This window comes from Callospermophilus lateralis, chromosome 2, assembly GCF_048772815.1.
Source record: "Callospermophilus lateralis isolate mCalLat2 chromosome 2, mCalLat2.hap1, whole genome shotgun sequence".
Classification (NCBI taxonomy): Eukaryota; Metazoa; Chordata; class Mammalia; order Rodentia; family Sciuridae; genus Callospermophilus; species Callospermophilus lateralis.
In genome coordinates, this window is record NC_135306.1 from 27,003,247 (window position 1) to 27,031,016 (window position 27,770).

The 27,770-nt window shown below is 37.7% G+C and overlaps 1 protein-coding gene across 4 annotated transcripts in view; it reads right to left on the minus strand.

Annotated features, from left to right (window-relative positions):
• Positions 1 to 27,770, minus strand: part of Slc44a1 (solute carrier family 44 member 1) — a 185,292-nt gene that overhangs the window by 136,069 nt on the left and 21,453 nt on the right. For all 4 annotated transcript variants that reach the window (XM_076845732.2, XM_076845733.2, XM_076845731.2 and 1 more), the window contains exon 2: positions 2,096 to 2,185. In XM_076845732.2, coding sequence (XP_076701847.1) covers positions 2,096 to 2,185 — 90 coding nt within the window. The remainder of the gene's footprint in view (positions 1 to 2,095; positions 2,186 to 27,770) is intronic.

A 27,770-nucleotide genomic window follows, 5' to 3' on the forward strand; every position in this document is an offset into this window, starting at 1 on the left:
CTTTGAACCTCTGCTATGCCAGTATAATGGGCAATAGAACATGGCAATTTCTTCAGTTTCTATATGGCAAAATTTGATGTTATCTGAATCCTATAAAAGTAATCTATTCAAAAAATAATTCCCAAACAAATGATGCTATGCCTGGCATTTAAAAGTACACACAGTGGGTCTTAATTACCATCACACTGAAATCAACATTATATTAATTACCATTGCATTAAAACGTTTCAGTAAACAAATAACTCCTTAGTCTCAAGTCACTCCCAAATCAGTCTATTAACATTAATGACTGCACTTTCCTGAGCTATTTTAGCACAGAAAATCAGAAGCACCTTGGGTGGCATGGTACATGTTTTTATAAACATAATTTTGAAAGGTCAGCTGCTATTTGTCCCAGGGTTGCATTAGGGGGTGAGGAAAGGCTATGGAATAATTCTGTTAACAAAAAATCTTCTCCACATCTACATGAATATTTGTGCATACTGCACTTCAGTTGCCATTCCCTTAGAATGCTATTACATTAAGTAAACTCTTGAACAGTATCCCATACATCATAAGTTAGGAAATGGGTATTTTGACCTTTTCTAAATATCTTTCTTTTGGAGAACCTGCACTTTTATGTTTAAATTAAATACTTCTTACTTTATTGAATTTCTTATATCTCATTAAAATTTACTACTTTTTTTCCTTGGTTCAGGGGCAGAACTGGTACCTATAATTGTGACTAGCCAAGATTACAGTTGTTCTGTGATTCACAGATGGCACTTGTGAGGTGAGCAGTTATGGAGAGACACAGAATAAGGTTTTTCTAAGGTCTTCATAAAAGTATGGGAAGAAGAGAGTTGAAAATATACTTGAGGGCTGGGATTGTGGCTCAGCGGTAGAGCGCTCGCCTAGCACAGGCGGGACCCAGGTTCGATCCTTAGCACCACATAAAAATAAAGGCATTGTGTTGTGCCCAACTGCACCTAAAAATATAATAAATATTAAAAAAATAAAATATACTTGAGTAAGACAAAGGCTGCCTGAGGAAGTGTACTTGCATTCTGTGTAGCAGAAGACTATGAAAGAGAGCAATACTGTTATCACTCTGTCCCCTCCACAAGCAGGAAAAGGGAGGTAGAAAAGAGCACTGGCCCCAATAGAGACCAGGTATTCCCAGCTCTGCCATTAACTAGCAGTGTTGCCTGGGGATAGATGTTTCCATTTATGGGTTTGATGTTTTAATCTATAAAGTACAGATGATGGACCATGTGAGGACTTCCAAGTCCTTTCTAAATAGCTCTAAAACAGGTGTTTGTCTTTTTACCAGCCCAGCACACTGGCAGTGTCTCCAAAGCCAAGAAAGTCTGTGTCAGGCACCCTGGCAAGGCAGAGTGGAATGTCACCATAAAACCACACACCCAGCACCATGCACCAGGGACTGTGCTCCCCATCCCATTGGAAAACCACCAGGTCTCTTGATCTTCCACTGAGAAATGCACTCATTATACAGTAGGCTACAGGGGCCTCTCATGATCTGAAGGAGAAAGAAGCAGTGGGGAACCACCTAACCAGAAGGAACTAAAAATGTCAGAACTGGTATCATCTAGTAACACATCTACTTTTCTACAAAGGAACACCAAGCGTCTGAGAGAACTGATTGGTCCAAAAAGATAACACTCAAGCTTATGTGAATGGGATGAGTAAATCCTCAGGATTCTCAGTTCCAGGGCCAGGGATGATCTGTTCACCACTCTGTCAAGATCACAGTTCACAGAAACTTAGGTCAAATTTCTCTGGCCTTCTGAAATGATCTAGCAAATGAGAGAAGTGTCCCAGTTGCTCCTTGATTTCGATCTTACTTTTCATCAAAAAAAAAAAAAAAAAAAAACAAAACTATCAATCAATCAATCAAGGGTTACTAGATACCAATGAACTGTTTTGAGGAGGAAATAGCCTGCTTAAATGGTATCTTAGTCCCTCCAATTATAAGCAATACAAAAGGGACAAAACCCATACACGCACACATATATAAGAACTTCCCTCTCAAACCAACTCCCCATGTTCCCTTGGATTACAAGCATGGGTTTGGATCATTTGTGAGTTTCCTTACCATCCCAATGCAGAAGAGGATAAAGAGCAGCAGCCATGGTATGTCTGTGCAGCTACGGTCCTCCAGTGGCTTCCATTCCCTTTTGGAGCTCTAATTGAAAACATAAAATAAGAGAGCCTAGTCAATGTTAAGTTTAGTTAAAATTGGAAAGGCAGGACTGGGGATGTAGCTCAGTGATAGAACATTTGCCTACCAGGCATAAGACCCTACGTTCAATCCCAGTATACCAAAAAAGTGGGAAGGGGACAAACATATCATCATATACCTAGTTCTCTTCTTAGCCAGACAAGTTTACACAACTCAACAGTCACCTCTTCAGAGAAACTCACCCTAACCTCCTCAGCTGACCCTCCACTGGCTTCACTCCCACTGGCCAGGGACAGTATGAGATTAGTGCTTTTTTGGTAACTCTGCTGGAGTGTTTAGCATGCTGAACTGTTATTCTTAGTTGTCAAGCTGTATCCCCAGCAGACTGCAAGCCTTGCAAGGGAAGAGGGCATCTCATTTACCAGCATCAAACATGATTCCTAAGTGTTTATGATGTGTTCTCAGAAAAGGCTTTTTAAAATGAATAAACTCACAAATGAACAAATTCTTCCAACTTCAGTCTTAGTGCTAGCTTTTTCTTTTGTGTGTCCAGATGCTGGACTTAAAAAAAGAAAAAAAGATTAGAACATGCTCTCTATATGTTCTCTTCTGGGAAGAATTCCCATCAAAATGAATTGCTATTCAGGGATAGATTCTTCCAAGTGAAATAAAATTTGAGAAGGAAAAATTCAATATTTCTGACAACTCCTGAACAAGCATCCACGGACTTTCATTGTGTTCCTAGAAAATATTAAATAGTTCCTAGATCAAACACAGATTTCCTAACCAAAGAACTGGAGGCATTCTGAAAGCTAATTTGCAAAATATTGATTGGAATTCCAAGTGCATTTTCCCCTCCCTCTTGTGTTCTCAGGTCAGCTCACACATTCTTTTCAATCAAAATGTATTTGAAGTGACACCCCTGAGCTTTCTAATGAACAAACATCCCTGAGTCTCACAGCATCTCATGAAAACAGAGCAGAGAAGGTAGCCCTGAGAAAGTTGGGGAATGTTCCTGCATCAAGAAGCCGGAGTCCTCCAGTGGCTTCCAAGAAAAGATCCAGGAAGCTGTGTGGAAGGCTTGTCAGTAGGAAGGGGGCACAAGGGGGCTGGAGATAAGGGAAGCCTCTCCTATAATTAGTGCTTGGATGCAACTGGTATAGTTCTCCCTTCTTCTAGAACAACAGTCTTAAACTGTAGCTCCTTTGATAATCTCACGAAAGCTACAAATTATTTTCCTGAAATATATATTCACAGAATCTTCATAAAACTTTAGGGGGAATTCAGGCTCCAGTTTAGGAAACTCAACTTTAAAATAGTTGCCTTACTGACAATGAGGACAGAGAATCTGAGCTCCAAACCACTTTCTCCTGCCGATGCCTAAAGTGTTAACTAGACAAGTGTCTTGTTACCACCTTCCACTGTTCAATTGTTGCAACAAAAACACTGAGCTTGTTCCCAGACACCCACATGAGAAAACAAAAGAACACTAGTTAGTCATGGAAAATAACCTTGCCACAAGACTCTAACTAGCGTTAAAAACCAAGAATGAGTAGGCAGTTTTTTTTCCAAAGGAATGCAGAACTGTGGCATTATGCAGAGAACTTATCTCCCTCCTTCCAACATCAGTTAACTACATGACTTTAAAAAAATTACTTTATCCCTTGGGTGGCAGGAAGGAGTTAGACTGGATCTCTTGGGTTCCTTCCAACTCTAAACATCTATGATCAGGAATGAAGTTCTGTGACAACTTTTGTGATGATAAGAAAAACAACTGTAAAATAATCTGACAGTATTCCCTGTGTTATTCAAGTTTGAGTAAGAATGCCGGTATTGTGGTGTGCATTTTGGAAGACAGTGGCTCACAGTGTGAACAAAGAATGTTTCTTTGTATTAAATAATTTCAGTCTTGAATAATGCCCATTCTAGTAAAACTACTCACATACAGAATTTGGACACTGTTTTTGAAATTCATCATATTTACTCTGTAATAATTTGTATATCAACAGCTCCCTTAAAATACTTGGTTTTAATAAACAGTATGGGGGTGGGCTCAGGTTGATCAAGTACTTTCTTTACAACAATTTTCTTACTATTTTCGCTTTAGGCCAACACACAGTTTGCTAATGCTTATATTTTCATCTACAACATCAGGAAGAGGGATTTCACTCTTGACAAGAAAAACCCAAAGACTCAACATCTCAACAGTTCAACTTGCTATGTGTGCCACCGCTGTGCAAAACACACAGGCAGTCTGTCACTGGAAACAAGAAGTGGGGAGGCAGTGGAGTTATGTATGAAAGACAGTGATAGGATCCAGAGTGGAAGAGCACAAGAACAGTATGGTCACCCTCACTCTAACAGAGGCAGGCTGCTCAGAGGAGGGGTGCTTCCTTCACAGGGCTGCTTTGAGGACAGAAATGTGGCATTCCTTGCCTAGTGAGTACTCAGTTGCTTGATTATTGTTATTACTTACCAATAATCTTTTTAGTTAATCCTCTCCATATTGTTATAATATTTTTGGTTCTTTCCAAAAAAGGGGTTAAAATGAATATTAGACTTTCCTTTCCCCATAGATGTACTGAAATTTTGACTTATTAGTGACCTATTTTATTTTAGCAAACACTCTAAATGCTACCGGTGGGTGATCGATTACCATTAATCAGACAGTAGGCCTAAATCTACATGTAGTCTTCTACCTTCAAAACTGCTCTCTAGTGTAGGCGTCATACCTATTTCACAGAGGAGGAAACTCAAGCTCTGAAATAAATAGTCAGCTCAAGGTTTCACTCTTGGGCTCCCAGAATATGAATACAAGTCTGTGATGCCAAAGCTAGCTCCAACAAGACTATTGTCCTTTAGTCAGTTAAGAGCAACAACTCCCATTAGTGTTTCCTCGCTGCAAAAGTTGGAAGCCAGGCTGATAATTTAAAATTCTATAAGTGCAAAGAGAGTGAGTGAGATGTGTTATGAGCCATGAAATTTCTCAAGTGAGTCAGGAAACCCCACAGTTGAAAAATTTTAATGATTCTTTATCAGATTTAACCAAGTGGCAACTAGATTTAATGCTATGTTTCTTCCAATTAAAATTCCACATAGAACTAGCAAATCTAAAACATTTTGTAAAAGCACTTCTTAAATGTGATTTTTTATGCCTTTTTCAAATTTACATGAGATTAATACACGCTGTAAATAAATGTTAGGTCTCTCCCCCATCACAGAATCATGCAGTCCAAACATTTAATGACAGTGATTGAGACCCAAAGAAGGAAAGGGAAGGGACTTGTCCATGGGAATACATGTATTTTATCCATGTTATCTTGATTCTCAAAACAATTCTATAATTATCATATATTCCCAATTTTCCTATTTTGTAGAAGGGGAAACCACAGTTCATGGAAAATCCATGTCAGAAACCTGAATCCTCAAACTCTAGCAGAGAGACAGAAACTATTAGAAACAGCCTCGGAAATGCTAAAAATTAAAAAATAAACATAGTAACAGATGAAGAATGCCTTTGTCAGTCTCACTGCTAAACTAAATACAGCTATGAAAAGCATCAGTAAACTCAAAATATGTCACATTACCCTAACTTAAAGACAAATCAAAACAAGAGTGAACATTAAAGAATCCAAGAACTACTGGATAATGTCACATAAGCTAACATATGTGTAATTGAAACCCAAGTATAGTATAGAGAAGCCAGAGGAACTAGCTCAAGAAATAATAACTGAAAATTTTCCAAAAATAATTTTAAAAAATTAAAGCACAGATTTAAAGAATTAGAGAATCCCAAGCAGGATAAACACACACACACACACACACACACACACACACACACACACACATCCCTACACACATATTCAAACTGTGGAAAATCAAAGACACAATGGTCATAATGAAAGGTAGTCAGTATTATTTTTTGTTTAAAAAACAAAAAAGACATTACATTCAGAAACACAAATATTACAGCAGATTTCTTTTTAGAAACTATGCAAGTAGAAAACCATGGAATGGCATCTTTAAGTTGCTGAAAGAATCACAGGCCCAGCATCAATACCCAGAGGAATGCCTCTCAGAAACAAAGACTTTCTTAGACAAAAAAAAAAAAAATATATATATATATATTATTAGCAACAGATCTAATCTAGACTACGAGAAATGTGAAAGAAAGTTCTTCAGGTAGAAGGAATATGATACCAGACAAACTTGGAGATACAAAAAGAAAGATTTTCAAAACTAGGTACAATGAATATTTGAAGTTTTCCATGGTAGAAAGTTCTTTTTCAATGTTGAAAAATATAGGTGTGAATATATTTGTATAACTGCATCCACATCACATGATCTTTTTGCACATGCATACAAGATTAATATTATTGAAAGCATATTTATAACTTATAATATAGGTGGAACATTCCTAATTTCCCTAATTAAAAAATCCAAAATCTGAAATGTTCCAAACCCAATACTTTTTGAGCACTTGTTTGATATGATGCCACAAGTAAATTTGCACACCATGAAACTTTGTTTCATGCACAAACTTATAAAAGATGTACAAAATTAACTTCAGGATAGGTGTGCAAGGTACATATGAAACATAAAGAAATTTTATGCTTAGACTTGGGTCCCATCCCTAGGATGTCTATTTTATACATAGGCTGCACTCAAATGTGTGACCTTTCTTCTTCACCTCCCAAGCAGCTGAGATTATAAACCTATGACACCACACTCATGGCTGTAAATACTTTTTTTTTTTTTTTTAAAGAGAGAGAGAGTGTGTGTGTGTGTGTGTGTGTGGGGGGGGGGAGAGAGAGAGAGAGAGAGAGAGAGAGAGAGAGAGAGAGAATTTTTTTTAATTTTTTTTTTTTTTTAGTTATTGGCAGACACAACATCTTTGTTTTGTATGTGGTGCTGAGGATTGAACCCGGGCCGCACGCATGCCAAGCGAGCGCGTTACCACTTGAGCCACATCCCCAGCCCTGTAAATACTTTTAACCTTTCTAAGTTGTTTCAAATGAAGATACAGTTGTTAAGAACTGTGTCTTATTTATGGATAATATGCACACACAGAAGTATGGTAAGTGATATGTCATTACCGATTAGGTCAAGTTGACTGTCACTGGAAGGCATCAGCAACAACAGGGCAGGTAAGGGGGGCCAAGGCCAGGGGGTGATTACATAGAAAAAAGTCTGGCAGCTTTGATTCTGAATCAGACAGGCAAAGCAACGATCCAGATTTAAGACAAAAAGAGTCAAATAGGTCTCAAGTATGGAGGCACACAAGGTGCAAAGCCCTGGAACCCAGATAATATCTAAAGGCAAAGACTGTGAACACTCCCTGCCCCATTTTTGTATTCTTTTTATGCACACTATCTGTAGACTACTTCCTCTTAATTAAGACAGAGGTATAAAGCTGCTCAAAATATTGTTATGGTAATGTTACCTAATGCCCTGAATCTTTCCTTGATACACCAGGTTTTTGTAGGCAAGGTTCCAAAATAACAGAAAATGTGCTAAGAAAAGGTTAAGTCAATTATTCTCAGCTAACTGATTTTCAGATAATATTCTTAAGCATTTCTTTGGTTCTTTAAATCACCACTAAGCATTGCATAAAAGAAATGCCTATATTTGAGATTCAAAGAAGGGTAAGTTAGTCCCTGCCTTCACTGAGCTCTAGTCTAGTGGGAAAGACACAAACCAAGTACTATGATATCATGGACAATGTCAAAATGGAGACACGTAAGAGGTACTGCACAAACAAGAGATGGGGAGCCATTAAGTAAACATTTCTGAGATCTGTTGAAATTGCCTTATAAACTTTTACAACTTATATTCTGAGGCAAACACTGAAATGTCTAAAATAGAATGTGTGGTTTGCCCCAAAACACACTAAAAATTTTTGCAAACTGTGGTGAGGAAATATTGACTGCCAAATAAGAATTTTTCTACTCAGAGCCAGGTAAGGCAGTGCATGCCTGTAATCCCAGCTACTCAGGAGGTTGAGGCAGGAGGATTGTAAGTTCAAGTCAGCCTGCACAATTTCTACCTTGAGGGTGTAGCTCAGTGGTTGAGTGCCTCTGGGTTCAATCCAATACTGGGGATGGTGGTGGTTCCGTTAAAAAATGTTAAGTAGTAAATGTATTCCTAGAGCATATAGAGCATTAGGCTGTTTTTTTTTTTTTAATCAACCATTTCTCACTTTGTGTTAAATTTCTTTATACATTTAAAGATTTTATGGCTGCAATTAGTAAGAGGTCTTTGAAATGAGGAAAAATAATTTCCTTTGTTTCCAACATAACTAGTATAGGGCTGTATTTACCAAGCTACATTTTCACATAGATGTCACTGGTGAGATATCTATTAACCCTGGTTAAGTACTATCTGGTCATACATATCAAGAATGCTACAACTCGGAATTTCTGACATGCTAAATGACTCCCTTGTCATTCCCCCAGCATAAGCCAGAAAACTGTTTTCTTCTACATTCAAGTAACAAAAAATGGCAGCCTGGGAGGCTGATCCAAAAGAAGAAAAGTGGTAGACAGGCAGGGTCAAGCCTGCAAACAAAGGACAAACTGGTGTTGATTCCAACCTCATTGGAGCTGGAAATTCACAGTGACAGTACTTCCTATACACTTTTCTTCATCAGTTGGAAGCTATTCAAATATTTATTACTGATTAAAAAAGGAAAAAAAGGTACTGAAGCTTAGAGCTTTAAGCAGAATTAAGATTATCGTTATGCCAGTCGTGGTGGTGCACAACTGGAATCCCAGTGACTCAGGAGGCTACAGCAGGAGGATCACAAGTTCAAGTCCAGCCTGGGCAATATAGCAAGACCTTGTCTCAAAATAAAAAATAAAAGGGGCTAGGATGCAGATCAGTGGTAGAGCACCTCTGGCTTCAATACCCAGTACATATTTATATATATAATCCTTGAGATGAGTTCAGTGACACATGCTTGTATTCTTACAGGTTAGCAGCAAGGAGAGCTAAGCTTGGGTCAAGAATTGCACATAACATGAAGCTGACACCCGATGACAAGTTCACGAATGCCAACATTATATGTGCTCAGATCTTTGTAGCACAGGTCCATTACTGCTGCCTTTCCAGATTCCAGCAAAAGGCCCACTATGCCTGTGAAGGCTAAAGCAAGCTCAAATGTGACCTCTTGCCTACCACAGATTCCCAGAAGTATTCTGACATAGCATTGGGTAATCTATTGAATAATTAACCCTCAACTCAATTTTTTTTTTCTTGAATATCAGTCTTTATTTCCTGGGTAAACAGATCATTTCCAAAACAGCCTCACAGTTCCACAGCTGTTCTGCAGTTTTCACTATCCCAACCACTTCCTGGTACAGCCTAAAGCTACTGGAATGGTCACTGAGTGCCTCTATCTCCAAGGTCCCTGCTACTTATGTGACCTGAGCACATATGTGGCAAACATTGGCCAATCTGTGAGGACTAACTTTTGCTCCTGCCAATCTGTTTTACAGTATGAAAGACAAATTGTTGTACACTGAGAATCTCCAAAGCTGCCTCCAAGGACATACTACTTCATTAAATTCTCCAATACAGTTTTATTTGCACAGAGTAGTAACAAAAGAATAAAAGAGCTGATGTGTATCATTTTTGCCACAGTTTTCAATAGAGTGAGCAGACATGATGAAGTTGGGTAGCAATAAAACATGGAGGTTTGCAGCTTTCTGTTCATCGCACCTGCAAATAAAATCTTGTAATTGGATTTTTTGAAAGACATTGCCTCTCCTTTGGGAAAGCTCTGTCAAAGGCCTGGAGTACATAACTTCGTACAGGTTACCATAAGTAATCTGTTTCATTTGCTAAGCCTGGTGATGGCAATTTATACTGGAAAGGTAAAAATAAAAGCATGATTTTAACAGGCATTTAAAGGTAATAAGATACATTGAGTGGAAAGATACAGGCATTTGTGTCCAACTGCTTTTCTTAGTTCGTGAACTTTATGCTAAATCACATTCATCCATTTAAGGAAAAGGGGGGAAATGGCAACTACAGCTGCTTTATGAGTTGTGCATTTACCCCACGATAGGAAGATCACAGGGAGATATGTAGGCAATGACTTCATTCTTCTTCCAACTCCCATAAAAATAATGTGGGCCTTTTGACTTCTCAACGACTCTCTCTCTTAAACATAAGCCCATGATAATTACTGGGCAGAAGTTGAGTTAATCCTGCTCTACAATATAGCTAATAACATCTTCTGCCTCCATCATCAATGAAACACCATCAAAATCACACAAACAAGTCCTGCCTGCAATCTTCAGGCAGTATTTCTAGTTTGTCTTTCTCCTGAATCAGTGGTAAGCAGTCCTTTAAATTTAAAATTGCTATTTAACTTTCGAAAATTATGGTTTTTATGGGCTTCATTTTTTCCCATCACATCTTATAAGTGTCAAAACTTCTTCAGAACCTGACAACGCTGCAGACAGACGGGAAGGACCAAAGCTCTACTTTAAACCTCCTACCTGATATTTTTTTAGAGTGAGTCTCCAGAGTTCTAATAGGTTTCCTAACTTTTCTTGGTTTTACTATTGTATTTTTTATTTCATGGGTATCCATTCTAATATCCTTACTTCAATCTAACTTCCTTTCCAGGATGGAACACATAAAAACTGACTTATGAAGGCTCCATGCCTTCTACAAAATTTACACTGATCATAGCAGGTAAGTGGTTGGAAATTAGTAATTTTGTTTTAAATCAAAATCAGGTACTGTCTTAGTTGATGAAGATGTGTTTAGTCCACAGTAGTCATGCATAGAAATAAATATACGTTCAGTTCTAGGGCAGTGACCTAAAAACTCTAGAGCGAACCAAATCCCTTCTGTGATTTGGAAAATAACTTAGGAACACACAAAACGTGGATTAGGTTCCCTTCCTTTCTATTCCTTTGTGCACACTATGTCTAAACCATTGTCACAGTAATCATCATTCTATATATGTTTATACACACACACACACACACACACACACACACACACACACACACATACCATCATCTATATTGTTTCCCCAATAGATTATGAGCTTCTTGAGGGTCAGGTGGCAAGATGTTAGGGCAGACATCCTTACTGCCTCTTGTGCATGAGATCAATTACCTAAAAAGTATCCTATTGCACTAGAGGCTGGCTCCTTTTGCCATCGACATACAGTATGGCATTTCCCAAAGATGGTTGCTCATCTTTATGAGAATAATAAGTTCCATATTTAAGTAAGTTTTAGAAATGCTGGCTAATGAAGTCTAGTCTTTTGTGTGTGACTTCTTTTGAGACTTTAAAACACAAACTCTCCAAAATTTATTTGGTCATAATCTTACTACAACCTTTAACCCCTAGCCCCTAACCTTCAATGGTTAGGATGCTACTCCCACTGAACAAATTTCAGAAGCAAAGACTGGCAACACTGGTTAAGACCATGCTGAAAACTGAAAGTAACACAAACTAGACATTCCCTTTTAATTTAGCAATATGTTTCAAAACCAAAGGAAATAATCTACAGCATTATAATAGCTGCACATGGTATGTTCAATGCAGGGCTGTATGAGAAATAATTAGAAATTAACTAGACAATAATAGAAAACAGTTAAACATCAGAGTGGGATATTATACAATCATAAAAATAACTATGAAGGCTCTATAGTAACATATAAAATTGATTATGATAAAAAGTTATGGCAAAAAACAGGGCATGAAATTATCTCTCTGATCTGGTCATACAGCTAAGTAAAACAGTACATGCAAGTGTAAAAAAGCATTGGAAAGAGATGGTGTAATTTTTAAAGTTAATTTATAATGTTTCCCTATTTTGATTATTATTAATGCTATTTAATTATGTAAGAAGAGAGAGAGAGAGAGAGAGAGAGAGAGAGAGAGAGAGAGAGAGAATATGAATATGAGAATATGAATATACTGGCTTCCATTTCTCCAGATTATTCTTTCTCTACTTTCTCACTATAATGACAGCTATAAAGAAATAGAGTATGAAATGCCCCCCCCCCCAAAAATGTTTAAGTCATTCTACCTGACACTTATTGATGGGAGATCAGAACATTTCAAACTTCATTAGAAACTGTATGCTGAGACTCACCTTGGCAGAGCAAGGCCCCTCTTAAAGAAAAATGGGAGAACAGGCAACCTTAGAAAGTCAAACTGGTGCAGTAATGAAAAAGAGCCCAAACCTGGGTTTCAGTCCTAGCTCTTGTTCTTCACAGGGGTGTGATCAGCTGACCTGGGCTCTCTATTTGTAGGGTAAGGAACAATCCCTACAAATAAGTTTAAGTTTCTAGCTAAGACCAGGCCCTAAATGGTTGTTAATGCACTTTTCCAAAGAGCTAGGAGAAAGTCTTCCCTGTGAGTCTTCAAAAAAAGTAAATTACCACAAAATTCATCTCAGACATCTTTAAATTATTCCCATACCGTATATACATTCTAAAATGTGTAAAGAAAAAAAACTGCAATAAAGAGGACAAAATTTTTCTCTCATGAAAAAATAACTAAATAAATAAAATGTGTAAAGGAGATACCACCAGCAGAAATGAATTAGCGTACAATTGTATGGAAAACTGTGATAAAAAAATAGTGACTTTTAAATAATAATACAATAAGAGCAACTGAAATGCCTTCCTATATCTTAAAAATTCCCTGAGATTTATTGAGACATAATGGAGTAATAAAAATTGTATATATGTAAAGTGTATAATGAAGTTTTGATATTGTATACATAAGAAGCCTCACTTTTTTAATGAAAATTGAAGGAAACTCCAATTCTGAATCCCACATCCAACCAAACTACTAAAATATCCACTTGTAAATAGTTAATTATCTTCACATGAATGAAGGCATGTTGGAGCTTAAGAGATTAGGTCACTTTATTTCACCTTCCAGCTCCTCTACTCTTGCTAATACCTCCTTCATCTCCAGGTTCTGCTTTTTTCTCTCGATTTTAAAACATGATCCATTTGACTTTACAGGTGATGATTGGAGAAATGATAAACAAAACTGCACATATTTTATTGAAGGTGAAAAAAGTCTGGATCAAACATAATTAGGAATATTACCAAAATAATCTGTTTTAATATATTCACTTAAAGTACTTATGGGACACTATTACCATATGAAGCTGCAGATTATAGCTAACATCACTAAACATATTCCATGTACCTGACTCTTTGCTTTATTAACCCATTTCATCTTCACAACAAAACAATAAGGTTGATATCAGTATTATTCCCATCTTACTGATAAAGAAGTGGCCAAAGAGACCAAGTAACATGCCCAAGCCACACAGCCTACAATAAGTAGACAGAAAACAGAATAAAACTTGCCTAGGGCTGGGTAAAGTTCAGGGGAAATAAAGAATGACAGTAAATGGATATCAAGATACTTTGGGGAGCAATAAAAATGATGTAAAACTGTGGTGATAGTTAACAGAACTGTGTGAATATACTAAAAAAAATCACTGAGTGGGACACTTTAGATGGGTGAATTATATGTAGAATGTGCAATTACTTGTCAATAAAGTTTTAATATATGTAAAATAAATCACATAAAAATACTTGAAAACGGATACGTTGGCCACTTCACATGTAGTGTTCTCTTAATTTCGTAACACCTCCATGCAAAACACTTTTCATATAGCTATCAAATCAGGTATATGATAAGGTAAAAGCAGAAGAGCTTTAACTAAAGTACAAAGTTGGGTAGTAATGAAATTTAATGAAGAAACGCATTTGCTGAGAAATCAGAAGTTATTTGAATAATGAGATAAAGTGCTGGTTTTCATAGAAAAGTTCATTTCTTCTGTAGTCATTACAAAGGTAAAAGGTGAATAAAGATACAGAGAATTAAAATACATCATAAAATGGATCACAGTAGACCTGGGGGGAGAGTCATCTTAAAGAGATCAAAGGAAAAATAGGCCAAAACAAAACTGGACTGTGATATAAACAGTTACAGAAAGATCAGGCTTCTCAGAAAAAAAAAAAAAAAAAAAAAAGAACTATTTACTTATTAGTACTTATTAGGTGCCAGGATCTGGACTTAGTCATTTATACTGAAAAATGGAAGTCTGAGAAATCAACCCTGATACTGCCCTTCCAAACTGTCTTGGGAAAGGGGCACGAGGGGAGCAGACTCATGCAGAAGTGTCATTACTACTGAGTAGACAGTTGGGCAACTGAGTTGCTGCTACACCATGAATCATCCAATCTGTTCCCCTTCTTCTCATCCCATGACATCAGGCACCTTCTGACTGGCCTCTGGCTTCCCAGAAGTTGACAAGCATGTATGTATAACAAAACTTGAGGGCTACAAAAAAATAAAACCATGGAGCAACAGAGGCTATTGCATCTACCCAGGGTCTGAAAGAATATACACATACTAAGCTGTTAACCATCATTATCTCATGAGGTAAGATCAGATACATATTTGAACTGGATTTTAAAAACCACATTACTTCTCTATCAAGAGTAAATAAAAGGCTGGGGGTGTAGCTTGCCTAGCAGTGCAAGGCTCTAGTTCAATCCTCAGTACTACCAAAAATAAAAGAGAGAGAGAAAATAAAATAATTCTCAATAATGATTTGGTTTTATCTTCATGCTAGCCAAGCTGACAAAATTTTTCTATCCTGCATGTCAGCTAAATCTTCAATAAATTAGGCTTCTGGGTTGACACGTGTCTAACGATGCTGTTTTACATGAATCTACTATTAACAGAAGGATGCACGCTAAATGTACTAGCAAAATTATAGCCTCCAAAGCCCCAGGGCTTAATGAGTTGTAAGGTCAAGGATCCTTAGTAAAGCCTCTTGGCAGCTGTCAGCTGGCATTCTCTGGTAAAACCTGAACCACACCAAGTACTCTCCATTTAAACACTTTAGGCAGAAAATATTGAAGAGCTATAATTTAGAACACAGCTAGAGAAGTTCCCCTAGCATTTACAAACAGGCAGTTCCTGGACTTGCAAACCAGCCTTAGCTAACTTTGAAAGCAAAGAGGTTATATTTCTCCATAGTCAACCTCTAATACCCTCTCTCTGCCCTTAGATAGACCAGAACCAGGGAGGAAACCCCCAGGAAAATGACAGAGCTGAGTTTAGTCTGGCCATAGGATTTGGGTCCTAAGTCCACCTACACTCTTACCTGCTACCTAGGTGTAGAGCTAAAGGTCATAGCACCCTGCAGCCATGGGTACTGAATAGCAGGCAAAAAGTTCAGCATTAGATAAACCAGTGGCCTTCAGCTACCTCAAAGAATGACCAGCTGGTTATGTCCAAATGACTACTGAGTGTGAGGATGTCATATGGTCACTAAGTCTCCAAATTCTATTTCTTGATAAAACCCAACTATTGAAAAATTAAGACCCAATCAATTATTTAAGTCTAAATTAGAAAAGAAAATAACAGAAGATTCAAATATCAAATTGACAGCTTGACTAGAAGACCATTATAATCCTTTCCAACCTTGAGATTCAGTGGTTCCACAATCAGTAATGGCAGGAAAATACATGGGCACATCAGAATTTGAAGTAATGAAAACCAGCTAAAGATCCATAAAATGATTACAGAAAAATATCAGAATCACCCAAACTGGTGAGGAGGAACACTGAATCATCAAATTAATACCCCTGTAAATGACTGATACTAAATATGTTCTTAAAAAAATTGACAAAGAAAAATGAATGTTAATGGACCAAACTGGAATAAATAAGTGCTTTAAAAACAACCATCTGTAAGTCTGCACACCCAATGAGTCATTAAAACATCCCACTCTAAATGGATGGAGTTGGAGAAGATCATGCTAAGTGAAATAAGCCAATCCCAAAAAACCCAAGGCTGAATGTTTTCTCTGATATGCAGATGCTAATTCACAATAGGTGGTGGGTAGGGAGGAATAGAGTTACTTTAGATAAGGAGAGGGGAGTGAAGAGAGGGGAAGGGATATGGGGATAGGAAGAAGGATAGCAGAATGAAACAGTCATTATTACCTTATGTACATATATGACTGGACTGATGTGATTCTACAATATGTACAATCAGAAAAATGAGAAATTTTACCATTTATATATCATATATCAAAGTGCATAAATGCATTCTATGTCATGTATAACTACTTAAAACAAACAAAAAAATTTATAAGGCTAAAAAGATACTAAAATAATATCTATACTTATTGCATGAATTTGAAATCTAAGTTTATCATTCTATGGAAATATATTATCTTTAATATGATAGTAAAAAAAAAAATAATCCTACTCATAAAAGACCATTTGTCCAAAAGCTAGCTTCCAAGCTCAGACAGACCTTAACAGGTTAGTATGCAATTCTGGCCACCCCCACTCGCCCACCAGTCAACCCTCTATGTATACGTATACAGGTACTTTCATTATAATGTAAGATTAATCTTCATAAACCCCTTAAAAATAAGTGCTTTTCCCCCCTCTTTCCTCTCTGTACTTCTATCCCAATTCATGCCAACTGGTTTTCTCTGTACTCCCTAAACTAATAATTCTCAATCATAGCCTCCAGATAATCTTCCCAAATAATGATTTTCAATCACAGCCTTCAAATAACTACACAACTCCTAATAACATGGCTGTCATATTCAAAGTCTCCACATCTCTGAAATCCAATTAAATCCTTCTTCTTTCCACAAAGTTGCTCTAGAGAATAAACTAATCTTCCCTTAGAACTAAAGACCAGACCACAAGGGAACAACCCATCCTAAGACAGCACATACAAGATGGGGTTACCAAATGAGCGGCTAGTAATCATTTATTGTGGAACAGAAGAGCCCTTGATAGAAGCCCTACACAAACAAACATGACACAGGACTCCATACCTAAAACCTTCCCTTCCTGACAATATGGAGACTTCCTGGCCACTGTGAGGCACCTCCTATACTACAGGTCACTTTGTCACTGTCTAGACAGTCTTTCTTGATTATTCACAGCCATTTCCTCACAATTAATCTTTCTAGAGATTACACTTATGAAAATTATTACAGGCAATAATTAAACCAAGTCAAATGAAAAGTTAAAAATAGAGAATCAGAATATAAACATGCAGAGACAGAGGAACATAGTGAAACACATGTAGCTCCCAAGAGTATCAGGGGTTTCAGAAGAAACCACCAGAGAAACCCCTCTGCTTTAATCCAACTGTTCTTTTTCTGCTAATGCATTTGCTTAGCAACACCTCTCTCTGCCTCTATCCTCAACCATTGTATGATGGTCCCCAAAGGGGCTGTTCTGAAGGTAAGCCTCAGCCACCCCACCAGGCTCTCTCCACTCAGAGATGCAGCAGCTCCCTACCTACCAAGTGCTCTCCAGGGTGACGCTGGGCATTTTATCTCTACCTCATGCCTCCTGGGAAGGCAGCTTCAAGTGGGAATGTGATCTGGACTGAGAGCCACAGTTCACTTCAGTGACCAGGTGATCTCAAGGTGGCTTCTCAGCATGCTCTGCCACTCGTTATGCTTCAGCCAGTTAGTGAGCTCCAACTGTGCAAGATTCTGTGCCAACTCCTGCTCTTGAACTTGTTCACTTGAAATCAGTCATGGTGGGAGCCTTTACATCATGGAAATCAGCAAATCTGTGTACTTTTTCCTTCCCTTGGAGAGCTGGTTATGAAATGAGCTATGCCTCAGTTTGTCATCCCATTTCTGAGTTTTTTAGAAATACAGTTTCTAGAAATATAGTTTTGTACAGCCAAATTGATGTATCTTTGGACCTTTTCTCACTGCTTTTAAGCTCTTCAGCTATTTGATAATTGTTCATCTACTTGCTTAAGGTTTCACAGAATTTATTTTAATACAGAGTGGGAGTTATCTAACATAATACCTAACCAATGGTCTGTTGATTCAGAATGGCTCCTTATATTTATACTACGGTATTATCTTTCATGAACCTACTAAAATTTTTTAGTTGATTTTCTTGTTTTCTATGATTTATCTCCTTTCCGATCATTATACTTACTTTGGTTTTATGGTTTATTGCACTAGTCAGATCTTTTGGAACAATGTTAATGATGATAGAAGGCTTAGGTAATTACATTCCTAATGTAAACAAAAAATCCTCTATTTGTCATTGTCAAGTGTCACATTAGCTCTTAAACAAGTGGTTCTTCTTAAAGATGTACTTTTAACTTTCTAGTCTTCAAATGATTTTTTTAAAGAAATAAATGCTGGGTTTTATTCACTTTTTTGAGTACACTGTCAAATTGATTTTAGGGTGTTTCTTACTGAATACCTATTGAATTAAAAAAAAATTCTAGACTATCTTTAAAGAATCAGATCTGAATTTGGTCCTAGCTTTGGGTCAGATAAGGAGCTCCAGGGCAGCAGTACAGTCTGCCTGCCACACTGTGCTTCCTGGATGAGCATTACCTCATATATAACTGGCAAACATGTGAATGAATGGAGTCAACAGAGAGGTCAAATCAGCTCATGTGATTTTTTTTCCCCCTAGCATGTAATACTTTCAAGCTAAGGCAAGTTACTTCATGATTATTAAAGAGAAAGCCTTAGCAATAAAAGAGAATCTCAAGGAAAAAAGAAAACTGAAAATCAACAGAAGTAACTTACTTTGGTCCAACTGGTGACTGATTCAGTGGCTTTAAACCACTGCACTTCCGTTCTTTTAAGTTATCTGGCAAAGCTATGAATGCAGATGAGGAAGCCGACAGGCATTCCCCCTTGTATTAAGACAGTGGCGATATGCCAAATCGACTTTTTTACTTTTCATAAAAAATGGTAGAAGACAATTGTCAAAGAAAGCACGAGCCCCAGAATTTAAGGCTACATAAAACTTCCTATGACACCAGAGTAAACACCAATAATTAACTGTGTTCTTTTTTGTTTTGTTTATTGGTACCATTATTAGAACTTCTTGGTTACCGTTCCTCAGTTTTCAGTGTTCTATCCTATCTCTATTTTCCACATCAGCCCTGCTGTTTTCAGTAACTGATTTTGCAAATGTGGGGTGACTTTAAGTTATTTTTGAGGTTTCAACTTTGTTCTGTCTTCATTTGCTTGATATTTTTCCAGGTTTACTAAAAGGTGTGGCAGCAGAAACATCTATATTCCTCACTAAGCCACTGGGTCTAGTGCCACCTAAGCTTACCAAAGTGTAGCCTATTTGATATCCAAGGTTTTTAGTTCAGTTTGCTAACAAACTTGAGTACTTGCCACCAAGGAACTTAAGACACTTGATTTAGACACTGAAAATTTAAATCATTAATCCTTGATAGAGTGGCTATACAGAAGAGAAGGGGGTACAAATTTCTGAAGTGTATTCCTGAGATGAGGCAGACAGACCACTCGCAGCCTCCTCCCTCTTGTTCAGGATGCATAACAGCCTTCCCCATCAGGAAAACAGTCATTCTACCTCCTCAGGACCAAAAACCTGACTGCCACTTCCTCACAGCATATGTCCAAGTCATCAGGAAATGTTAATGGCTCTGTCTTCCAAATATGATGAGAAACTGAACACTTCTCACCACCTGTCTGCTACAACCACCCCAGTTCAGGCCACTATTACCTCTAACTGTCACTGCCTTCTGTCAGCTTCTACCCATGACACCTTAGCACTCATTTTAATAAAGTGAGAGACTCACGATCAGAAAGCTAGAGCATGTTGCTCCCCTGTTCAAAGTCTTCCTGCCTTGCTCAGAGCAAATGCCCAAGTTTTTGTAATGATTTACAACATCCTCAGTGTTCTGGCACCAACCACCTCTGACCTAGTCCCTTCCTTCCACTACTTCATCCACTCTGGCTTTCCTGCTACCCCTTTGGCCTCTCAGGATATTTTCATCTCCTGAAGTTTATAGTTATTCCCTCACCCTGGAATGCTCCTTTCCTGAATATCTGGCTGGCCTGTCCCTTCACCTCAGGGAGCTTTTCCTAAATAGCCTGCTATAAACTGCAAACACACAAACACACACACAGAGTTGTCACCCCTTCCCTAACTTAATTTTCTTCACAGCAGTACAGATCTTCATCTGCTATGCTGTACATTTTACTGAAGCTCGGTGTTCTGTGCTGTATCCACAGTACCTAGAATAGTCCCTGGCTAGACGTGCTCAATTTCTACTTACTGAATGAATGTTCCCTGCATGAGGTGATGAAGTGACAGATTGAGATTGTGACTCTTGAGGCTATCACCTTAATCATCACAAATTCAAGAAATATTTGGAAGAAGATGAAGTGGCACACAGAAGCTGGCTTTATTCTAATGCGGTCATATGGCTAAGTTGTGAAAACTTGTTCTAGAGATTTATTGAGCTGCTTCCTCAGTTCAAGGATACTTGGAATTAAAGGGTTTTGAGTGGCTCAACTTGTCAGACCCCCTGGCGACTCTCAAGATTGTTCTCCTCGGATGTGACATGGCATCTGAACATACCAAAACTGAAACTGCAGGAAGAAAAAACAGGGGCACTATGGGCAAGATCAAGGAAATACCAGTGTTCTGACTCCAACTGGACATGCAAACAGAGCAACTGGAGGCTGCACTTGTTTTCCACAGCTGACCGTGCAGACTTCAAACACTGGAGAATACTTTCTAGAAATGAACCTCAAAAAGTCACTAATTTTTGCAAAGAGGACTTGTACTTCCACTGTCTGTGTTTGCCTCTGAGATATACCTTCAGGGATAGGCCTGAGGTACTAAGCATGTACCCCTTTGGCATGATGCACTTTTTCATAAACAAAATGCAAGCGCCAAAGCAGAATTTGGCCAATAAAAAGTCAATATTCATGCCCCTCTGAAGATGAGTTTACAAAATGTAGGGCTTTTCACTATCCTAAAACTTCTGTTCAATTTTGGAATGCATTTCTAATATTTGACACTGCTTAACACATTTCTTTCATGAAATCAAAGCTGGGGCTATCATCTGTGAGGTAAATCTAGAGTCATGACAAATCGAGATATGCCAAAGTCATAGTTCACCCTATGGTCATATAGTATGGTTGCTTCTTAAAATATCACTTTCCTATCATTACATCAATAATGCTATATGACAGGTCCAGGCCTTTAACTTTGTACTTTGAAAAATAATTTAATAAACTTGTTTTCCCCAAACTGATTTCTAATTAATTTTGAAACCATAATATCATAGATCTGTTTTATATCATTATTAAGAAATTAAACATCATATGGGCCCACACATGTGGACTTCAAATTAAACAATTTTTAAAAGCATAAGGGTCAAGAAGCTGGGACCAGTGGTGCACACCTGTAATCCCAGTGGCTCAGGAGGCTGAGACAGGCTGGCTAGTTCAAAGCCAGCCTCAGTAATGGTGAGATGCTGAGCAACTCAGTGAGACCCTGTCTCTAAATAAAATACAAAATAGGGCTGGGGATGTGGCTCAGTGGTTGAGTGCCCCTGGTACTCCTGGTACGGTCCCCCCCCCCTCCAAAAAAAAAACAACAAAAAACAACAACAACAAAATTGGGTCAAGGTTGTGAAAGAGAAGAAATATTACAGGATAGGAGAATTAACTAAGGAGATACGATTGCTCAATGCAATGCAGGATACTGGACAAAAAAAAAAAAGGATGATAGTAAACCAACTGGAAAAACCTAAATAAAGTATGAAGTTTTGTGAATGGTATTATGACACTGTTAATTTCTTAGTACTGATATATGTACTAGTCATGGAAGATTCTATGATTATAGGAAGCTGGATGAAGGGTATATGAGAACAATGTGTACTCTTTTGCTCAGTAAGACTAACATTTCAAAATAAAAATTGAACCACAACAAAATTTTAGGCATTTTTAGGGTAACATTTAAAAAAAATAAAAGCAAGACAATGTCAAAGTTGCTGTTATTTAAAGTTATTAACATGGAAAAAAGAAAGTCTACAGAAATCTGGAAATTTAGGTTCTTTCAATATGTGAATTTCCAAAACCAGACAAAATGAACAACAAAATCTTCCATTTGTACAACAAAATATAAAGACTCAAACACATATAAAGACAAATTACCTCAAAATAATAACAGTGACTTTAAATGATATAAAGGCTAGAATAAACTATTATTTAACTAATAATAATAGTTAAATAATAATCAAACATTTCTACACTATCACATGACCTTTGGGGGACACCTTATATTCTAACCATAACAATTGTGATTCTTTTATTACTTAAACTTTACAATTAACTTATGAGAACTGTATAATCTAAAAAGCACAAAAACATTTTGCTGTTGGTACACATGATCTGGAGCTGAAATAATGGGTGGCGTGTCTATTCCTGCAAGCTGCCTCTCTGTCCCCATCACTGAGTTGGTTTCGACTCTTATCAGCACTCCCCCATCTCTGCATCATAGGCAGGTCCCCTAGACCCCTGCACTCATCCTCACTCTATTCTTCCCATTGTTGTAAGTTTTTTCCTAAAATTCAGGTTTTAACATATCACTTATCTATTAAAACAAAGCTACACCTAAACCAAAAACTCTAATAGCACATCCCATTGTCTAAAGTAGAAGAAAATAGCAGTCCGAGAATGAAAGGATTCACCGAAGCCATAATTGCCAACCTACTTTTCAAAGCTTAGCCTACTATGTCCACTATATTTAGTCCCCAAAAGTCCAAACTCTTCTACAAACTCCATATCTACCCTCCAGGCTTCCTCTAGGCCTTTGTTCAAGTTTCTTCCTCATTAAAAAAAAATTAATTTGGGGGGCTAACATTTACTGAGTGCATAATGAGGTAAGCACAATGTTAAAAGATTCATATACCCTCCCCAGCCCTACCCTAGTCTTCTCACCAATTCTAAGGGTATTGCTGCTAAGGTCAAGACATTAGCTAATTTCCCCATGGTTACTTGACTAGTAAGTGGTGATGTTAAGAACTTGAACCACAACCTCCAACATTTCCAAAGTCTAAACTCTGAACATTATCTTCTCTTTCAACTTCAGTCCTTTCATTGAGTCTCAGGAGAAATGCTAACTCCTAGTACCATCCTTAATTCCTCCCATTGAAAATGATTATCTCCTCCCTGGAACCATGACTATTTAATCTCCTTCTATAGATTTTATTTCATCCTGCCTCTTCTATAGGTAACAATGTATACACCAGCACTGCCCAAGTGCTTTGAACACAGCTAAATTATCATCCTGAACAACTGGACCCATGATGCCTTGTATAGAGTAGCAGTACAAATGAATATTGGTCTAAAAAAGAACCTCATATTTGGGGAAAACCAGACTTATACTTAATCCTCTCAGTTGTTAACAACAAGAACAACAAAGTCAGAATTAGATAAAAAGAATTTCAGCATGCACCAGTATAAAGAGCACGGGTTTTGAAGCTCCCAACCCTGTTCTACTTCAAAGAAGCTACTCTATGACCTTAGGGCAACTCACTTAATCAATGCATGCCTTAATTTCCTCATCTGTCACAAGTGTGAGGCTAACCATAACATGTAAAATACATAGCACCATAACATATGTAAAATGCACAGCACTACATACAGCAAAGTCAATACTTGGTAAGTAGTTCTTTAGTTTAATGGTATGTTGTTAAGGTCTATGCATGAGAACTTGCTTCATGATCAGCATGGACTGAAGAGGAAAGCTTCCTGAAAGGAGGGAATATGAGCTGACTCATCAGGACAGAATTTGGATAGAAGGGAGAAAAATTCCAAACAAGGACAACATCATAATTAAAAGCAGTGAAGCAGAAGTGAAGATGCTGATTCAAAAAAGCCAGTATTGCCTCCAATAAAGTTCTCGCTCAGTGATAAAGGACTGACAATAAACTGGAGGGCAGAGTCTAGAGGGAATTTTAAGTATGATGCTGGTGTAAAGGAGACACTGCAAAACAGAAGTGGAAAAGGAGAAGCTTCATATTGTTTAAGGGAAATGTCCAGTAAAATGCAAATCAGTGGTTTACCTAAGGCAAATCTTACTGACAAACATACCCTTTATGTTTTTATACTCTTCATTGTTTTATTAGCTTTATTCACTATTTTTGTCTCTAATGTCAGCGTCAGTATTTCTATCCTACCCTGTCTTTACGCACCATGAAGCATTTTTATATGCATACAGAAATAACAACGTAGAGAAATATCATAGTCATGAACATGTGACTGTGTGGGTGTGGATAAAAAGCAGAAGACAACAGAGCTGAGGGTTCCTTACACCTTAAAAATGCTGTTTGATCTCTAAAGAGCTTGAGAGTCAGGGAAAGGAATTTATTATTAATAATACTAAGAGCAAAAAAAATTAGATACATATTGTTGAGGAAAAAACAAAAACACTAATTTTAAAGTAATTAGCCAAACTGGTTTATGAACTGTGATGGGGTATGTATAATGATATGAACTACCACTGCTCTGTGAATGCAGGTAAAGAAACAGACAATTTGCCCAGAATACAACACTTGCTAGCAATGAACTTGATCTGGAAGATTCCCACTGCTTAAATGAAATTCACTTAGTTGCAATTTTATACAAATCATTTACCATGAAATGGTTTATGAGCCCAAAATCCTAGGTTTACATATAGATTTTTCAAATCAATGGGGATCTGTTCAATCAGAATTGGAAAAACAAAAAAGGGAAAACATAGCTCACACGCATTAATAAAAGCAAAATGTAGTCCACTCAGCTCCAAGGTCCACATTAACCATGTTGACATTAAGGAATGACCCCCCAACACCCAATTTACCATCACTATATGTCCTAGAAATATATGTTAGTAACTCTTCCCTAATTAAAATTAACTCTTACCCTAACCACAATCATCAGTCAATAGCAATAATTTAAGCCAAATGGAGAAATCCCCTTCAAGAATTACAATGTCACTATTGAAAACGTATGAAAATTAAAACATGCCGAATGAAATGACTCTATATAATATGCAATATGTTATGAAGTATCTGTTTTTCCTTTTACTACCCACTTTCCCCAATGTATCACCACAGTCTACAAGCTTTGAATCTGCTTCCATCCTTTAGTGGATGGGGAAAGCCCCCTTTCTGCACTTTCACAAATTGTGTTTTGTTTCCACTGTCCTCTAGACCACTCATCATTAAGTGAAACTTGAGGTACTTAAAAAATAAAGGAAAGAAAATAACATAGGATCTGTGCTGTAATTCCAATTGCTTACCAGCTAAATAATCTTAGTCCTTTAACTGCTAACAGTTAGTTTTCTCATCTGTAAACAGGTTATACCTAACATATAGGTTGCTCTTAGGTGTCTCCTGATTTTCTGCACTAGGCCACAGTCAGTTCTTTGATTGAAAGGAGGTGCATGAGAATGCATCTGCACAAGACTGCACAGAAGAGTATAAAAATATTACCGTTCTATCAAAAAAAATAGGAACTTAACAAGAGATACTGAGGAAGCCAAGTATCTTCCAAATTCTGCCTTGATCCAGGGACTGCTTGCTGTAATGATTACATATTATAAGTAAGGAAAGCAATGTGGGAGACACAAAGACAAAAAATGAATATCCACAATACAGACTTTTATAACATATGCAATAAAAATTATGTATTTCCTTTTATTTTTTTTTAATATTTATTTTTTTTAGTTTTCGGCAGACACAACATCTTTGTTTGTATGTGGTGCTGAGGATCGAACCCAGGCCGCACGCATGCCAGGCGAGCGCGCTACCGCTTGAGCCACATCCCCAGCCCATGTATTTCCTTTTAAAACTTAATTCCATAGAAAAACTCTAGCCTTCTAGATTCTTGGGAAAATTAAACCTTTTTTTCAGAATTCAACTCAACTCAACGTTGAACATCTATCACGTATAAGCTATTCTATAAGGTAATGCTGAAGTCTGGGGGCATAAAAATAGTCCCAACACCCTCAACTAATTATGTAAAATAAAACAATGTCATTTCTACACCAGAAATATAAAAATATTACAAGACCAGAGTGCAAACACCCATAATCCCAAACCTAGCATTGAAGGTCAGCCTCCCTTCTGGCCAGACCCCACTAAAGACAAACACACACTTCAGCCACCTCAAACCACTCCTACTAAACAAATAATGCATTTCAAGTGTCTAAGCTTTTGCTTGTGCTATTCCTGCAGGCTAGAGTTCCTTTACCTGTGTCCCACTCAAGTTATTCATCATCCTTCAAGACCCAATTCCATTCCTTTTCTCTCACAAAGCCTTTCCCAAGCCCAATCAGCAATAAGGGATTGGGGGCAAGGGGAGGAGAAGGAAGAAAAAAAACCAGAGAATATCGAATTAGATGAAAAACAATGCACCACCAGAGAAGCTATAAGAAATAGGGGACCATGAGACTAAGGAGTTATCAGAACTTTCCAGAAAACCATCATGCCATGCTACATAGAAAATTAACAAGCCTAACAAGGTCCAATAGGAAGAAGTCAAGAGGTGAGAAAAAGCCTGTCAAGATTACAGTGATTACAAGAAAAAAGCAGCAAAATTTGAGAAATGTGCCTAGAAATTAGAAAACTAAAGAACTTTGAACCAGTGGTCTTTTCACCTATTATTCCAACAGGAAAAAGAAGCATGTGAAAAACTAAATTAACCACTATTTATGCAGATGACATCAAAGAATAGAATTCGATTTGTACAGTTTTAAGACACTATAAAGATGAAGCACTTAAGTCTAGTAGGGAGAACATAAGTAAACCTGGAAGAATAACCACACCCAGAAACTGGCCCATCTCATCCAAAGGGTTATGAACTGAAAATAGAAGGGCAGAAAGAAACAATGCAAACTGGTACCATATTGCATCCTCCATTCAACACTGACCATTTCCTGGGTGCCAAGCCCCTTTCTCACAATGGGAATACAGCAGCCAATAGAACAGAAAAAAAAAATCCCCGAGTTTATGGAACATATAGAAGGAGAATGCCAGAAAAAAATATGCATATGGTTAGAGGTAATGATCCACTTTAAGAAAAATACAGCCAAACAAGAGTAAAGAAAATGACAAAGTAGAGACAAAAGGCTGTTGTAGAACTGAGGTGGCAAGTCTAGCAGAGCTGAGGACAGCCAGATGGAGAGGAAGGCCCTGAGACAGGAAGGATCTCCCCTTGACTGAAAACTGTGAACTTGGCCAGAACATAATAAATGAGAAGCATGGTGGCGGGGAGAGGCGGGGAGCGGGGGAGTGAAGAAGGAAACAGAGCAGATTAAGGTAGAGAAGAAGTCTGCATAAGTGTGACAGAAGCCACTGGAGGGGAGAGGACAGAGGGTTTGGGTTTACCTTTTGGATCACTCAAACAGCTGTATGAAGAAAGGACTGTAGGTACCTAAGCACAAGATGGTGGTGACTTGGACAAAGATGGTGGCAGCAAAATGGGACATGTCAGATATGATATGTAAAGAAAAATCAGAGATAGTCCTAGGAGAAAAGTTTTGGGAAATGAACCTTACATATCTGACCTCCAATGTCAATGTAATAGGCTTTACAATTACACTTCTTCAAACCTGTCCGCCCCATTGGATGGTGAGCTCCAGGGCAACAGCTCTATCACAGTGCAGGTACTCCAAGAGACTTTTTTCAATAAATCTTGACACTTTTAACCCAAGAAAGTACAACTTCATAGATATCACCA